Source organism: Neovison vison, chromosome 6, assembly GCF_020171115.1.
Source record: "Neovison vison isolate M4711 chromosome 6, ASM_NN_V1, whole genome shotgun sequence".
In the NCBI taxonomy this organism is placed as follows: Eukaryota; Metazoa; Chordata; class Mammalia; order Carnivora; family Mustelidae; genus Neogale; species Neogale vison.
In genome coordinates, this window is record NC_058096.1 from 158,164,835 (window position 1) to 158,182,354 (window position 17,520).

General features: G+C 40.7%; 1 protein-coding gene across 4 annotated transcripts in view; it reads right to left on the reverse strand.

The window, feature by feature from the left end:
• The window catches only part of MLH1 (mutL homolog 1), a 58,195-nt gene that overhangs the window by 3,240 nt on the left and 37,435 nt on the right, over positions 1-17,520 (reverse strand). For 3 of the 4 annotated variants that reach the window (XM_044252704.1, XM_044252706.1, XM_044252707.1), the window contains 2 exons: positions 12,043-12,151; positions 10,239-10,302 (listed from right to left, as the gene is read on the reverse strand). In XM_044252704.1, the coding sequence (XP_044108639.1) occupies positions 10,239-10,302; positions 12,043-12,151 (173 nt within the window). The remainder of the gene's footprint in view (positions 1-10,238; positions 10,303-12,042; positions 12,152-17,520) is intronic. The other variant, XM_044252705.1, reaches the window with a different exon arrangement.

The window sequence follows — 17,520 nt, forward strand, 5'->3', positions numbered from 1 at the left end:
CACATTTGCAAACAATGTAACAGATAAAAGGTTAGTATCCAAAAACTATAAAGAATTTACCAAACTCAACACCCAAAGAACAAATAATCCAATCAAGAAATAGGCAGAGGGGGCACCTGGGTGGCTCAGTTGTTAAGCATCTGCCTTTGGCTCAGGTCATGATCCCAAGGGTCCTGGGATCCAGCCCCGCATCCGGCTCCCTGCTCCGCAGGAATCCTGCCTCTCCCTCTCCCACTCCCCCTACTTCTATTCCCTATCTTACTGTGTCTTTCTCTGTCAAATAAATAAAATCTTTAGGGAAAAAAAAAAAAAAGAAATAGGCAGAGGATATGAACAGACATTTCTGCAAAGAAGACATCCAGATGGCCAACAGACACATGAAAAAGTGCTCCACATCACTCAGCATCAAGGAAATAGAAATCAAAACCACAACGAGATACCACCTCACACCAGTCAGAATGGCTAAAATTAACAAGTCAGGAAATGACAGACGCTGGCGAGGATGCAGAGAAAGGGGAACCCTCCTACACTGTTGGTGAGAATGCAAGCTGGTGCAGCCACTCTGGAAAACAGTATGCAGTTTCCTCAAAAAGTTGAAAACAGAGCTACCCTATGACCCAGCAATTTCATTGCTCAGTATTTAGCCCAAAGATAACAAATGAAATGGTCCAAAGGGGCACCTGCACCCCAATGTTGATAGCAGCAAGGTCCACAACAGCCAAACTATGGAAAAAGCCCAGATGTCCACTGACAGATGAATGGCTAAAGAAGATGTGGTATATATATACAATGGAATATTACTCAGCCATCAAAAAACCTGAAATCTTGCCATTTGCAACTACGTGGATGGAACTGGACTATGCTAAATTAAATAAGTCAATCAAAGAAAGATAATTATGATCTTACTGATATACAGAATTTAAGAATCAAGGCAGAGGATCATAAGGGGGAAGAGAGGAAAAAATGGAACAAGATGAAATCAGGGAGACAAACGTAGGAAACATGAAACAGAGGGTTGCTGGAGGGGGTGGGTGGAGAGATGGGGTAACTGGATGATGGACACTGGAGAGGGTACGTGTTGTAATGAGCACTGGGTGTTAAATAAGACTGATAATCCACAGACCTGTGCCCCTGAAACAAACAATACATTAATGTTAATTAATTGAATTTAAATATAAAATGAAGAAAAAAAAAAAGAAAATGTGTGCTTCTGGAAAAAAAATTACTGCTAAAAAATGCTAACCATCTGAGCTTCCAGTGAATTATCACTGATCACAGTTTGTAATTATATGCAAATACAATAATAATAAAAAAAAGTTTGAAATATTGCCAGAATTGCCAAAATGTAACACAGAGACATGAAGTAAGTAAATGCTGTCAGAAAGATGGTGCCAAAAGACTTGCTCACTGTAGTGTTGCCACAGACCTTGCATTTCTACAAATGCAAGGTCTGTGACGTGCAATGAAGCACAGAATAAAATGAGATGTGCCTGTGTGAAAACCACAAAGCCATGTTCATGAAAGCAGCTGAGAAACCCCAAATCTAACATCACTCCCCATCTCCCACAAAGAAAACACTTGAAAATCCACAAAGAAACCTTTTCCTTCTCCTCACTAGTGGCCGTTTGAGCAGAAAGGATATGCCAGCCTGCCAAACAGGTGGGAAGGGGGAGGCCATGTGGAGGCACTGCCCTCCCATGCGCTGATAACGAACGCAAGGGGAGGGGAGAACCAGTTCAGTGACATCTCAGGTAAGTCATCTGTTTACGAAGAAGACTGAAATATACGGTTAAAAATAAGATGTCTTATTTTCTTCCATGTCTCCACATCTGATGTTACTATGGTCATACATTTTTAACATATAATGTTATACATATAACATGTGTGTTACATTATAACATACATGTTATAAACCCACAGAACACTGTTCCTATTTTCTCATAATAGAGAAGTCAATGAAAGGACCCAACAGTTTATTAGCATTTAACACCTATATTAGAAAAGAACGACATCAAATCAGTAACCTCAGTTTCTACCTTAAGAAATTTGAAAGAGGAGAGCAAATTAAACCCAAAATAAGTAGAAAGGAAGTAAATATCAATGGACTAGAAAACAGAAAATCAAAAAAAAGTCAATGATACAAAAAGTTCTTTGAGAGCAATAAAAGTAAGCTTCTAACCAGACTGATCAGGTTAAAAAGAGGGCACACATCGCCAATATTAAGAATGAGAGAGGGGGGAGGAGTCAAGATGGCGGAGAAGTAGCAGGCTGAGACTACTTCAGCTAGCAGGAGATCAGCTAGAGAGCTTATCTACAGAGTGCAAACACCTGCAAATCCATCAGCAGATCGAAGAGAAGAAGAACAGCAATTCTGGAAAAAGAAAAACAACCACTTTCTGAAAGGTAGGACTGGCGGAGAAGTGAATCCAAAGCGACGGGAAGATAGACCCCAGGGGGAAGGGCCGGCTCCCGGCAAGCGGCGGAGCAACGGAGCACAAAATCAGGACTTTTAAAAGTCTGTTCCGCTGAGGGACATAGCTCCAGAGGCTAAACGGGGCGAAGCCCACGTGGGGTCAGCGTGGCCTCAGGTCCCGCAGGGTCACAGAAGGATTGGGGGTGTCTGAGTGTCACAGAGCTTGAGGGTATTGGAGCGAGAAGGCCGGCTGCAGAGACAGAGCCGACAGTGAGCTCGCAGCTCGGGGTTACCTTGAACCGGCCGCAGGCTTGGTGAGCTCGGAGCGCGGCCGGAGGTCAGGCAGACGGGAGTAACTGGGCGCTGTTCTCTGAGGGCGCACTGAGGAGTGGGGCCCCGGGCTCTCGGCTCCTCGGGGCCGGAGACCAGGAGGCCGGCGACCAGGAGGCCAGCGACCAGGAGGCCGGCATTTGTATACCCTTCCTCTGGAACTCTACGGAAATCGCTCAGGGAACAAAAGTTCCTGAAAGCAAACCCCAGCGGTTTACTCAGCCCGGCCCCTGGTAAGGGCGGTGCAATTCCGCCTGGGGCAAAGACACTTGAGAATCACTACACCAGGCTCCTCCTCCAGAAGATCAACAAGAAATCCAGCCAAGACCAAGTTTACCTACCAAGGAGTGCATTTTCAATACCAAGGAGAGCAGCAGAATTCCAGAGGAGGAGAAAGGAAAGCACGGAACTCACCGCTTTCTCCCTATGATGATTTTATTCGTCTTGCAGTTAATTTAATTTTTTTTTCATTTTTTTCATCATCTTCTGCTAAAAATTTTTTTTTAACTTTTACCCTTTTCTTTTTTAACATTTTTTTAACTAGTTTAATATATACATTTTTTCTTTTTTATATTTTTCTTTATTCATTTTCTTTTTTTAATTCTTTTCTTTTTTTCTTTTTTTTTTTCTTTCTTTTTGAACCTCTTTTTATCCCCTTTCTCCCCCCTCACGATTTGGGATCTCTTCTGATTTGGTTAAAGGATATTTTCCTGGGGTTGTTGCCACCCATTTCGTATTTTACTTGCTCCTTCATATACTCTTATCTGGACAAAATGACAAGGCGGAAAAATTCACCACAAAAAAAAAGAACAAGAGGAAGTACCGAAGGCTAGGGACCTAATCAATACAGACATTGGTAATATGTCAGATCTAGAGTTCAGAATGACAATTCTCAAGGTTCTAGCCGGGCTCGAAAAAGGCACGGAAGATATTAGAGAAACCCTCTCGGGAGATATAAAAGCCCTTTCTGGAGAAATAAAAGAACTAAAATCTAACCAAGTTGAAATCCAAAAAGCTATTAATGAGGTGCAATCAAAAATGGAGGCTCTCACTGCTAGGATAAATGAGGCAGAAGAAAGAATTAGCGATATAGAAGAACAAATGACAGAGAATAAAGAAGCTGAGCAAAAGAGGGACAAACCGCTACTGGACCACGAGGGGAGAATTCGAGAGATAAGTGACACCATAAGATGAAACAACATTAGAATAATTGGGATTCCAGAAGAAGAAGAAAGAGAGAGGGGAGCAGAAGGTATACTGGAGAGAATTATTGGGGAGAATTTCCCCAATATGGCAAAGGGAACGAGCATCAAAATTCAGGAGGTTCAGAGAATGCCCCTCAAAATCAGTAAGAATAGGCCCACACCCTGTCACCAAATAGTAAAATTTACAAGCCTTAGTGACAAAGAGAAAATCCTGAAAGCAGCCCGGGAAAAGAAGTCTGTAACATACAATGGTAAAAATATTAGATTGGCAACTGACTTATCCACAGAGACCTGGCAGGCCATAAAGAGCTGGCATGATATTTTCAGAGCACTAAACGAGAAAAACATGCAGCCAGGAATACTATATCCAGCTAGGTTATCATTGAAAATAGAAGGAGAGATTAAAAGCTTCCAGGACAAACAAAAACTGAAAGAATTCGCAAACACGAAACCAGCTCTACAGGAAATATTGAAAGGGGTCCTCTAAGCAAAGAGAGAGCCTACAAGTGGTAGATCAGAAAGGAACAGAGACAATATACAGTAACAGTCACCTTACAGGCAATACAATGGCACTAAATTCATATCTCTCAATAGTTACCCTGAATGTTAATGGGCTAAATGCCCCAATCAAAAGACACAGGGTATCAGAATGGATAAAAAACAAAACCCATCTACATGTTGCCTCCAAGAAACTCATTTTAAGCCTGAAGACACCTCCAGATTTAAAGTGAGGGGGTGGAAAGAATTTACCATGCTAATGGACATCAGAAGAAAGCAGGAGTGGCAATCCTTATATCAGATCAATTAGATTTTAAGCCGAAGACTATAATAAGAGATGAGGAAGGACCCTATATCATACTCAAAGGGTCTGTCCAACAAGAAGATCTAACAATTTTAAATATCTATGCCCCCAACGTGGGAGCAGCCAACTATATAAACCAATTAATAACAAAATCAAAGAAACACATCAACAATAATACAATAATAGTAGGGGAGTTTAACACTCCCCTCACTGAAATGGACAGATCATCCAAGCAAAAGATCAGCAAGGAAATAAAGGCCTTAAACGACACACTGGACCAGATGGACATCACAGATATATTCAGAGCATTGCATCCCAAAGCAACAGAATACACATTCTTCTCTAGTGCACATGGAACATTCTCCAAAATAGATCACATCCTCGGTCCTAAATCAGGACTCAACCAGTATCAAAAGATTGGGATCATTCCCTGCATATTTTCAGACCACAATGCTCTGAAGCTAGAACTCAACCACAAGAGGAAGTTTGGAAAGAACCCAAATACATGGAGACTAAACAGCATCCTTCTAAAGAATGAATGGGTCAACCGGGAAATTAAAGAAGAATTGAAAAAAATCATGGAAACAAATGATAATGAAAACACAACGGTTCAAAATCTGTGGGACACAACAAAGGCAGTCCTGAGAGGAAAATATATAGTGGTACAAGCCTTTCTCAAGAAACAAGAAAGGTCTCAGGTACACAACCTAACCCTACACCTAAAGGAGCTGGAGAAAGAACAAGAAAGAAACCCTAAGCCCAGCAGGAGAAGAGAAATCATAAAGATCAGAGCAGAAATCAATGAAATAGAAACCAAAAAAACAATAGAACAAATCAACGAAACTCAGAGCTGGTTCTTTGAAAGAATTAATAAAATTGATAAACCCCTGACCAGACTTATCAAAAAGAAAAGAGAAAGGACCCAAATAAATAAAATCATGAATGAAAGAGGAGAGGTCACAACTAACACCAAAGAAATACAAACTATTATAAGAACATACTATGAGCAACTCTACACCAACAAATTTGACAATCTGGAAGAAATGGATGCATTCCTAGAAACATATAAACTACCACAACTGAACCAGGAAGAAATAGAAAGCCTGAAAAGACCCATAACCAGTAAGGAGATTGAAACAGTCATTAAAAATCTCCAAACAAACAAAAGCCCAGGGCCAGACGGCTTCCCGGGGGAATTCTACCAAACATTTAAAGAAGAACTAATTCCTATTCTCCTGAAACTGTTCCAAAAAATAGCAATGGAAGGAAAACTTCCAAACTCATTTTATGAGGCCAGCATCACCTTGATCCCAAACAGACAAGGATCCCATCAAAAAAGAGAGCTATAGACCAATATCCTTGATGAACACAGATGCGAAAATTCTCACCAAAATACTAGCCAATAGGATTCAACAGTACATTAAAAGGATTATTCACCACGACCAAGTGGGATTTATTCCAGGGCTGCAAGGTTGGTTCAACATCCGCAAATCAATCAATGTGATACAACACATCAATAAAAGAAAGAACAAGAACCATATGATACTCTCAATAGATGCTGAAAAAGCATTTGACAAAGTACAGCATCCCTTCCTGATCAAAACTCTTCAAAGTGTAGGGATAGAGGGCACATACCTCAATATCATCAAAGCCATCTATGAAAAACCCACTGCAAATATCATTCTCAATGGAGAAAAACTGAAAGCTTTTCCGCTAAGGTCAGGAACACGGCAGGGATGTCCATTATCACCACTGCTATTCCACATAGTACTAGAAGTCCTAGCCTCAGCAATCAGACAACAAAAGGAAATTAAAGGCATCCAAATCGGCAAAGAAGAAGTCAAATTATCACTCTTCGCAGATGATATGATACTCTATGTGGAAAACCCAAAAGACTCCACTCCAAAACTGCTAGAACTTGTACAGGAATTCAGTAAAGTGTCAGGATATAAAATCAATGCACAGAAATCAGTTGCATTTCTCTACACCAACAACAAGACAGAAGAAAGAGAAATTAAGGAGTCAATCCCATTTACAATTGCACCCCAAACCATAAGATACCTAGGAATAAACCTAACCAAAGAGGCTAAGAATCTATACTCAGAAAACTATAAAGTACTCATGAAAGAAATTGAGGAAGACACAAAGAAATGGAAAAATGTTCCATGCTCCTGGATTGGAAGAATAAATATCGTGAAAATGTCTATGCTACCTAAAGCAATCTACACATTTAATGCAATTCCTATCAAAGTACCATCCATCTTTTTCAAAGAAATGGAACAAATAATTCTAAAATTTATATGGAACCAGAAAAGACCTCGAATAGCCAAAGGGATATTGAAAAAGAAAGCCAAAGTTGGTGGCATCACAATTCCGGACTTCAAGCTCTATTACAAAGCTGTCATCATCAAGACAGCATGGTACTGGCACAAAAACAGACACATAGATCAATGGAACAGAATAGAGAGCCCAGAAATAGACCCTCAACTCTATGGTCAACTAATCTTTGACAAAGCAGGAAAGAATGTCCAATGGAAAAAAGACAGCCTCTTCAATAAATGGTGTTGGGAAAATTGGACAGCCACATACAGAAAAATGAAATTGGACCATTTCCTTACACCACACACAAAAATAGACTCAAAATGGATGAAGGACCTCAATGTGAGAAAGGAATCCATCAAAATCCTTGAGGAGAACACAGGCAGCAACCTCTTTGACCTCAGCCACAGCAACATCTTCCTAGGAACATCGCCAAAGGCAAGGGAAACAAGGGCAAAAATGAACTACTGGGATTTCATCAAGATCAAAAGCTTTTGCACAGCAAAGGAAACAGTTAACAAAATCAAAAGACAACTGACAGAATGGGAGAAGATATTTGCAAACGACATATCAGATAAAGGACTAGTGTCCAAAATCTATAAAGAACTTAACAAACTCAACACCCAAAGAACAAATAATCCAATCAAGAAATGGGCAGAGGACATAAACAGACATTTCTGCAAAAATGAAATCCAGATGGCCAACAGACACATGAATAAGTGCTCCATACCACTCGGCATCAGGGAAATACAAATCAAAACCACAATGAGATATCACCTCACACCAGTCAGAATGGCTAAAATCAACAAGTCAGGAAATGACAGATGCTGGCGAGGATGCGGAGAAAGGGGAACCCTCCTACACTGTTGGTGTGAATGCAAGCTGGTGCAACCACTCTGGAAAACAGCATGGAGGTTCCTCAAAATGTTGAAAATAGAACTGCCCTATGACCCAGCAATTGCACTACTGGGTATTTACCCTAAAGATACAAATGTAGTGATCCAAAGGGGCACATGCACCCGAATGTTTATAGCAGCAATGTCCACCATACCCAAACTATGGAAAGAACCTAGATGTCCATCAACAGATGAATGGATAAAGAAGATGTGGTATATATACACAATGGAATACTATGCAGCCATCAAAAGAAATGAAATCTTGCCATTTGCGACAACATGGATGGAACTAGAGCGTATCATGCTTAGCGAAGTAAGTCAAGAAGAGAAAGACAACTACCATATGATCTCCCTGATATGAGGAAGTGGTGATGCAACATGGGGGCTTAAGTGGGTAGGAGAAGAATAAATGAAACAAGATGGGATTGGGAGGGAGACAAACCATAAGTGACTCTTAATATCACAAAACAAACTGAGGGTTGCTGGGGTGACGGGGGTTGGGAGAAGGGGGATGGGGTTATGGACATTGGGGAGGGTAGGTGCTTTGGTGAGTGCTGTGAAGTGTGTAAACCTGGCAATTCACAGACCTGTACCCCTGGGGATTAAAATATATGTGTATAAAAAATAAAAAAATAAAAAAGAATGAGAGAGGATCTAGACATTAAAAGAATTATGAAAAATACTATGAACAACTTCCTGCCAATAAATTCAAAAACTTCAATGGACAAATTCCTTGAAAGAAACCAAAAGCAAAGCTCTGTCAAGAAGAAAAAAGATAATCTGAATAGTTATCTATGAAAGAAACTGAATTTAAAGTTAAAAACCTTCCCATGAGGAAATCTCCAGGCCCAGATGGCTTCACTCACTGATGAATTCTACCAGACATTTCAAGAATAAATTCTATACAATTCTATATAAACTCTTTCAGATGATGGAAAAGGAGAGGATAGACAGCTCCCAACTCATTCTATGAAGTCAGCATTAATGCTGATACAAAAATCAAAGACTATAGGAAAAATAAAAACCAGTATCATTCATGAACATATATGTAGCAACTATAAACAGGATTCTGACAAATCAATTTCAATAATATGTAAAAAAAGTAATACATCATGTATAAGCAAGGTTCATTCCAGGAATGTACAAGATTGGATTTTAAAATGAAAATCAATGAAATTCATTATATTAAGAAATTTAAAAAAGAATATCACGCAATTTTCTCTTGACAGATGCAGAAAAGGCATTTGAAAAAACTCAGTATCCATTCCTGAATAAAAGTAACTGTAAGCAAATAAGGAACAGAAGGAAACTTCCTCAACGTCATAAAGGATATCTCATCTCACCTACAGCAAAGAACATACTTAATTTGGAAAGACTAAATGTGTTTCCCCATAAGATCAGCAATAAAAGAAGGATTTCCATGCTCACCACTTCTATTCAACATTGTACTAAGGGTCTAGCCAGTGCAATTAGGCAAGAAAAAGAAAAGCCACCCAGATTGGACAGGAAAAATAAACCTGCCTTTATACACAGAGGGTGTGATTATCCATGCAGAAACTGACGGAAATCTGTAAGAAAACTACCGGCACTACTAAATGAGTTTGTCAAGGTTGCAAGGTACAAGATCAATGTACTAAACACTTCGTTTCTATATACTAGCAACAAACAACTGGACATTATTTAAAATACCATTTATAATAGCATCAAAAATGTGGGATGCTAAGGGATAAATCTAACAAAAGATTTCCTCTCCAATTGTTCTATAGATTCAAGACAATCCCAATGAAAATACTAATTGGCTTTTTTGTAGAGTTACATCAGCTGTACAACGATGATTTGAAACTACATAAATAGTCTGATTTTAATTCTAAATTAAAATTAAGCAACAAAAAGGTCTCGGAAGAAATGACCTAATTCTGTCAGCTGGGGTTGGTTGTATTTGGGTCATAGGCTTTAGGAAATGTTTATTTCTCTTTTTATCTCTTTATATCTTCTTTTATCTCTTTTTATCTTCTTTCTTAAGTAGTATGTATTAACCAACATAATAATAAAACTTTGTTTAAGCTGTCTATCAAATAACCGATCAGATTCATATAAAACTGGGTTATAACTAAAGATCCTTCCATATACAAATCATACAATACAGACACTATCTTTGGCATATTTAGAAAAACCCAATATACTACAACTCAGATACTGGGGTAGAGATAATTATTTTCAGATATCACTAGGTGTTGGAAGTTTCAGAAGGGAGAAGCAGGAAGTAAACTTACCGAGAGCCTGAGAACACCAAAATTGGCAAAATCATAAATGAGTATCTGGTAGAACAGTTCTTCACTGAAAATAAAAATGAAGTGACTTTAAGGAAACGCTGAATCCATGCTTGACAGCTAAGCAGTCAGGACAAATGGGAGAAAGAACCCCTGCAACACGGATGGGAGGCCCTGTGGAGCCTTCCTGACCATCTACAAGATGTCCTCCTCCTCTAAGGAGCCAGACCCGCTGTGTGCTCCAGTCAGGGGTCCACATGCGGCTGAGAGCGCTAAGAAATTTTGCTTACTTCTTCTCCACTTACAAAGAATCCTATAAATCACTTTTTTTTTTTTTTTTTAAACAACTCACCATTGAAAATGGTATGGAGTGCATAGGGACGGCAGGAGACTTGCTAAATAATCCCAAGCGGAGACAAGGCCGAATCCGACCACCCGGGTGTCTGGTGTAGGGTGATGCACTGGCTGGCAGCACTGCAGAGCCAGCTGGGAGGTATCCAGCACACTGACCTCCCTACCCAACACGGAGCTCAAATCAATGGTGCTTTAGAGTTCTTAAGCAGTTGGAACCATATAGGTCTGTTTAAAGACTTCTCATTATCAGTCAAAGCAGACAAGGCATCTGCGACACCTGCGTTACGAGGGTGGGAAGTGAGGCACCCAAGTGAGTACCTGACTTGTCCCTGGTCAGAGTTAATAAGGTGGAAAAAGAAGGTGCTGGATTCAGATTCTGTACTCTGAACCTGGTTTTCAATCTGTTTCTTTTACCTTCTCACTGGGAAACCATTCACATTTATTAATAGCTGAAATTCTTGGACTAACCTGGCTTTCTGTTTGTAAAATGAAAGAATCTGAACACAATGTGTTTGGAGCCTTGGAAATGTACTACACGTGATGGAAAAGAAGGAGCAAGGGCAGTAGAATTCCCAACACATTAATAAGAGACAACCCCATGCACAAGTCAAAGGATTCTCAAAGCGAAGACAAAGGATCTTGAACAGAGCTGCACCAAAATAGCCCCAAAGGAGTGAGTTCTGAATATCCATAGGGGTGTGTGTGTCATAGTCAGCTCTGGGCTGGGCAGTTTTTTTGTAAGGGAGGAAATTAGTTTTTATCTTGTGTGTACCCCCAAGCAACGTATGGCAGCTGCCTTGCCCATGGGTTTGTGGGAAAGGGCCCCGCAGTGGCCAGGTAACGTCTAGTAGGTGCAGGGTGGCAGCGCCCTCCCATCTGTACCTAACTGAAAACACATCTGATACAGCTTCTAGACTCCTTAGGAGCTCATCCACCAACGTCTCTGGAGACAATCAATATGTCACTGGCTACGTACTGGGCAAATGGCACAGCCTGTCAATCCCGCTGGCTTGTGTGGTGGTGAGAGTAAGCCTTGGCGACATTCTCTACAGGTCCTCTTTCTCACAGTACCCCGCTGCACACAGCAGGTGCTAGAATTCTCTACCGACACTAAGCCCTCGACCCATGGTTCCACCACAGTAGTCAACACATACTGAGGACCAAGAACTTGCCAAACATCAGGCTTCTCGTGTCATTTCTTAACCTCACAAAACCCTGCAAGTTAACTAGTGATTTCCAAATTTGCAGATGAGAAATCTGAGAAACAGTTCAGGAGAGTACCTTGCCCACGGTATACAAACGGTAAATGCTTGAGCCTGGATTGGAAACCACCTCTGTCTCCAAAGCCTGGGACCTTTCCAAACAGCTCAGGTTCCTGTCCCTGGCTTTTCATGGCTATGCCTCCAGACCATTGTTGGGGCAGCCCTGCTGTGTCAGGCACTCACTAGTTTACCTCAGTTTGGTGGTGTTGAGAAGGTATAACTTGGTCTGATGCTGTGCCAAGGCCCACTGCGGATTCACACAGCCCACAAAGGAGTGGTTCTGCAGCATCTCTCGAAGTGCTAGAAGAGAAAGAGCTGGTCAGGAACAGCACCCCACCAATACCCCTTCACAGCCCGAAGCACCGAACCCCAGAGCTAGAGACAACAGATGAGCCACGATGCATGTAGTGTACCTCCTGCTGAAAACACACACAAATGAGGACTAAATCACAACTGATCTTTCAAAATGCCACAAAAACATTGCCCAAAGGTAAAGGAAAACTTTGCCCAAAGATCACACCCTGAGGCAAAGAAGGAAGCTGAAGAAGTACGGCGAGCCCTGAAGTTAGCGTCACGTGAAGGCCCAGAGAAGCCTCAGTGATCACCAACGCTAGTTTTTGCAGCCCCTGGGGTGTGGGGAATGAAAAACAAAAATGTAAGAATGGTTTGAAATGGGGAGTCTAATAGGAGACCGCTTCCCCAGGATGTGTAGCTGAGACGCCAGGGGCTGTACCAGTAGGCAAAAAGAGGGGAAATCCCCAGGGAAGGGAGCCGAACTGCCCACCCACCTCCAGCCTGGGTGTTGGGGGTAAGGAAAAAAAAATCACAGCCCTGAGAACCTGCAACCACGAGCCGGTCCTCACATGCTTTTGCAGCCAGGATTCCAGCTAAGCGCTGCCTAAAACCTTCTATGGAGATTTTAGTTTAACCCTGATTCTGGGGCTGACTGTTCCTCCAGGTCCCTGATAGAATCAAATGCAAATTCTCTGTGGAGAAGTTCAGTTTCAGTCCAGGCTTCAAATTATCCCCCACAGATAAAATACCAGGAGCCAGCAGTCAAAAAATTACAAAACACACAAAGAATGCACCAAGAATTAGAATCCAGAAGAAACCACACTATCTCTGCAAAGGTTCAGAGACTGGAAAATAAGTATGTTCAGTATGCTTAAGAGGGATTAAACAATGAATAAGCAGCAGGAGACTATCAGAAATGATCAAGATCTCCAAAAGAAACCAAATTTCTAAAAATGAAAAATGTAATAATTAAAATTAAAAATCAAGACCGACTTCACAACAGATGAATCAAAGTTGCCAAGATAATAACTGGTAGGTAGATCTGAAGAAATTATCCAGAATGCAATGCAGAGACAGAGAAGAAAACGACAGAAGCGACTTATGCAACATGGAGGATAATAAATATGTAACTCAAGTTCCAGAAGGGAGAGAGGGCAGGGGGAGATGATATTTACAGACTTCAAAGACAAAAATATCTGAGACTATTCCAGAAGTGATGGAAGACACCAAACCTCAGTTCTAGAAGCCCAACAAAACCCACACTTGGCATACAGAGATACAGCAGGACGCTAAAGAAAGATCTTAAATAAAAGCATGCAGAGACAAAAGAGAGATTCCCCATCAAGTAATAAAATATAAGACTGATAGCTGGGTTTTCAGCAGTAACACTGAAGGCAAAAATGATAGAACAACACCTTTGATGCATTAAGAAAAAGTTAACTGTCAATCTGGAACTTTAAACCCAGCAAAAACCACTTTTCAATATGAGAATGAATTAGACAAAATAAAATGCAGCTGGCCACTCAAGATCTTAGTAAAGGTTGTTCTTCAGGCAGACCACAAACGATCCAAGGGAAAGAACTATGAGCAAATAATACTTGTTAAATCCAAATGTGCTGACAATAACAATGAACTGTGGCACAATCTGATAGCCACATGAAAACCACGAATCTAATACCATGCACCAAAGATGAATTTCAAGAGCACTAGGGATTTATGTATGAACATTTTAGGAAACAATATAAGACTATGTCTTCAATTATCCCAGAGTTATTTTAAAAGCCAATCTGTAAAGAACAATTCATAAAATCTGCCTATGTTAAATCTAAGAATTTCTGTTCATGAAACAAGTATTTGTTTAAAAAGAAGAAGAAGAAGAAAATGGGTAAGTCCTAAACTGGGGGAAGATGTTTTCATGTAGCTGATTATTATCTGGAATATATGAAGAACTCCTCAAATCCATTCAAAAAGACCAAGAACCCAAGAGAAAAATGGGCAAAAAACTAGAAGAGGCACTTAACAGAAGAGGAAATAAATTTAGGTAATCAGGGAGATGCAAATAAAACCACCATTAGCTACCATTTCACAAACACCAAACTGGTATAAAGTCCCACAAATGTTGGAGAGGAAGCGAACAAATGCGACTTCTATACACTGCTGGAGGGACCAACAATAGCTACATTTATCACCCCTTTGAAAAACAATTCATCATCTTATGACCCAGCAGGAGCTCTGCTGAGTATAGACCCACAGCCAAGCTTCCCAACCAGTGTTCCAAGCTCTTGAATCTCTCAGGGCCAAGATCATCCTCAGATGGCATATGAAGAGAGCATGGATGAGGCCCTTATTAGTCCAAATGTCTTTCAACAGCAGAATGAATGAAGAAATGTGCAGTAATGGTCACCAAGTGGAATCTACTACACAGGGAGAGGAAACCAGAGCTATATGTAGTAAGATGGATGAATCCTAGGAACAGAATGTGTGTGTATGTGATATAGGGGTGTGTGTGTGTGTGTGTGTGTGTGTGTAAAATATGTTTACATATATATCTACATGCATAAATACACACACACACACACACACACACACACACAAAGCACCTTACAGTATGATTCCATTTATGTAAAATTTAAAATTTGCAAACTGAACAGTTTTTTTAGGGCTACAAATACAGGTGATAAAGCTATATTAAAAAGAAATAACAATCATAAAATGTAAGATAGTGGTTGCCTCTAAGGGAGAAGGGAAATGGATAGTTTAGGGAAGAAGCATCTAAGAGCTTCAAAGGTGACAAACCACACAATGCTCTATCTTAAGCAGGTGTTCATGTGTTTTCTTGTGTAGATCCTATGCATGTATTTCATAAATATGATTTTTAAATTTACCAATATATCTCTGAGTGTGTGTGTCTGTAAGTAAAAATACTACCACCATAAAGGAGGGTGGAGGAAGAGGGTCTGGAGCACAGGGAAGGGTCTGGGGACAGCAATAAGCCTGTATACCACAGTTTCATTATCCTTTTTTAGCTTAAGCACCACAAGTGAATTCTCATATTGTTACATAAGTTCTGTAACACTCTCTGTCCCCCCAACCCCCAATAAAAAGAGGCTTATTTTCTTCATTTATAGAATGAAGTGTTCCCCTCTGTTCCCACTGGAAACTCAATGTCTCTACAGGATGTACTGCGTAGGCGGAAAATGGTTATTTTAAAAGCTGGAGAACATCGAATAATCTTGAATAATGAGGCACTGGAGGAAAGAGAAAGCAGCGTAATCCACTAAAAAAAGGGCCAGAGATTTTTCCACAGATCTTTCACGGAACCCTCTGCCGCAGCCTAGCTACTGAGGTGCAGCCCTGCCAGCTTGGGCAGGGGGAGGAGGAGGTGGCTGCTGGTTCAGAGTGGGGCTGCCACAGTCGTTCCTTCGTGCAGGCGGGCCTCTTCTTCCCTGGGCTTCGGGAGGGTACTTGGACCTCTTCATGACTTCTCATCAGGACCTCTCTTGCACCCGTCCTCTATCTCCACAGCATCAGAAGTCTGTAGGCACGTCCCTGCCACTTTGCCAGCAACAGAATGGGACAAGATCCTTTGTACTTTAAAGCCACACCACGCAGCAGAGTTCTCGATGGAGGCCCTGGGTCTCATTCAGAAGCAAGTAAAGCTAAACCCGAAGTAAGTGCGACAGATCCTCTAGTTCTTCATGGCCTCATGCGAAGTAGGAGCTCGGTGCCAAGCTGGACTGCTTTACAGAAACCTCCATGTGCATGGCCTCTGGCTGTCGTCAGAGATGATCCAGAAGCCGTCCCCGGCAGGTCTCACCCTATGCTTGGCTGATGTGGACTTCTACCTCTGTTACATAATATCTTTCATTTTACCTGATGTTATCACCAATCACTTACTAAACACTCCCCACACCACCACAGTATCCTGTACAGCAGGCGTCCAGGCTCATTCACCTCCCACCTCTGCCTCAGGGTCTGGCACCAGGCATTTTGAGCAGAGAACATACTCGACAAATGTCTGCCAAGCTGATCTCATGCACCAGAACAAACAATGACCTGGGGACAAGCCATATAAAAATATGAACACTGATACCCAGGACTGTTCCCCAAATAAAATAAAATAAAATAAAATAGTGGGTAAAATGTTACACACATTCACGTTCAAATGATAGCAAAAAAATTATAACATTCCTTGTCCTCATTAATTAATAGATCAAAATGATGGGAGTCACAAGTCATTGCTAGTGACTTCAGCCATTTTGTGAGTAAATTCAGTCATTACTAATCTGAGATGAGCCTAATTCTGTGGAACAACTGAGTGTATATAGACAAAAATTACCCTCATTTGTTGACCAAATGTGCACCCACCAGAGCTGCTGACTCAAGAGAGTTGCCTGACCAAGTGTTCGACTTTGATATTCTTTAGAAGAAGGAGTCACCACCCTAGTTTCTTCTAAGGACCAACATACTCCCAAAATTAAGTGGGTGACCCTGTTCTATTCACCAGTCTCATATATATATTTTCATTTATATATATATTTTTTTATTTAAAAAAATTTTTTTTTCTGAACTTCTTTTTACCTCCTTTCTTCCCCCCATGATTTGGGGTCTCTTCTGATTTGGTCAAAGCACATTTTCCTGGGGTCTTTGCCACCCTTTTAGTATTTTATTTGCTCCTTCATATGTTCTTATCTGGATAAAATGACAAGGTGGAAAAACTCACCACAAAAAAAAGAACAAGAGGCAGTACCAAAGGCTAGGGACCTAATCAATACAAACATTGGTAATATGTCAGATCTAGAGTTCAGAATGATGATTCTCAAGGTGCTAGCTGAGCTTGAAAAAGGCATGGAAGATATTAGAGAAACCCTGTCTGGAGAAAGAAAAGCCCTTTCTGGAGAAATAAACTAAAATATAACCAAGTTGAAATCAAAAAAGCTATTAATGAGGTGCAATAAAAAATGGAGGCTCTTACTGCTGCGATAAATGAGGCAGAAGAGAGAATTAGTGATATAGAAGACCAAATGATGGAGAATAAAGAAGCTGAGCAAAAGAGAGGCAGAACACTGCCTCAAAGGGAGACCACAAAGGGAGAATCTGAGAGATAAGTGATACCATAAGATGAAACAACATTAGAATAATTGGGATTACAGAAGAAGAAAAGAGAGGGGAGCAGAAGGTATATTGGAGAGATTTATTGTAAAGAATTTCCCTAATATGGCAAAGGGAACAAGCATCAAAATCCAGGAGGCACAGAGAGCCCCCCTCAAAATCAATAAGAATAGGTCCACATCCGGTCATCTAATAGTAAAATTTACAAGTCTTAGCGACAAAGAGAATATCCTGAAAGCAGCCCAGGACAAGAAGTCTGTAAT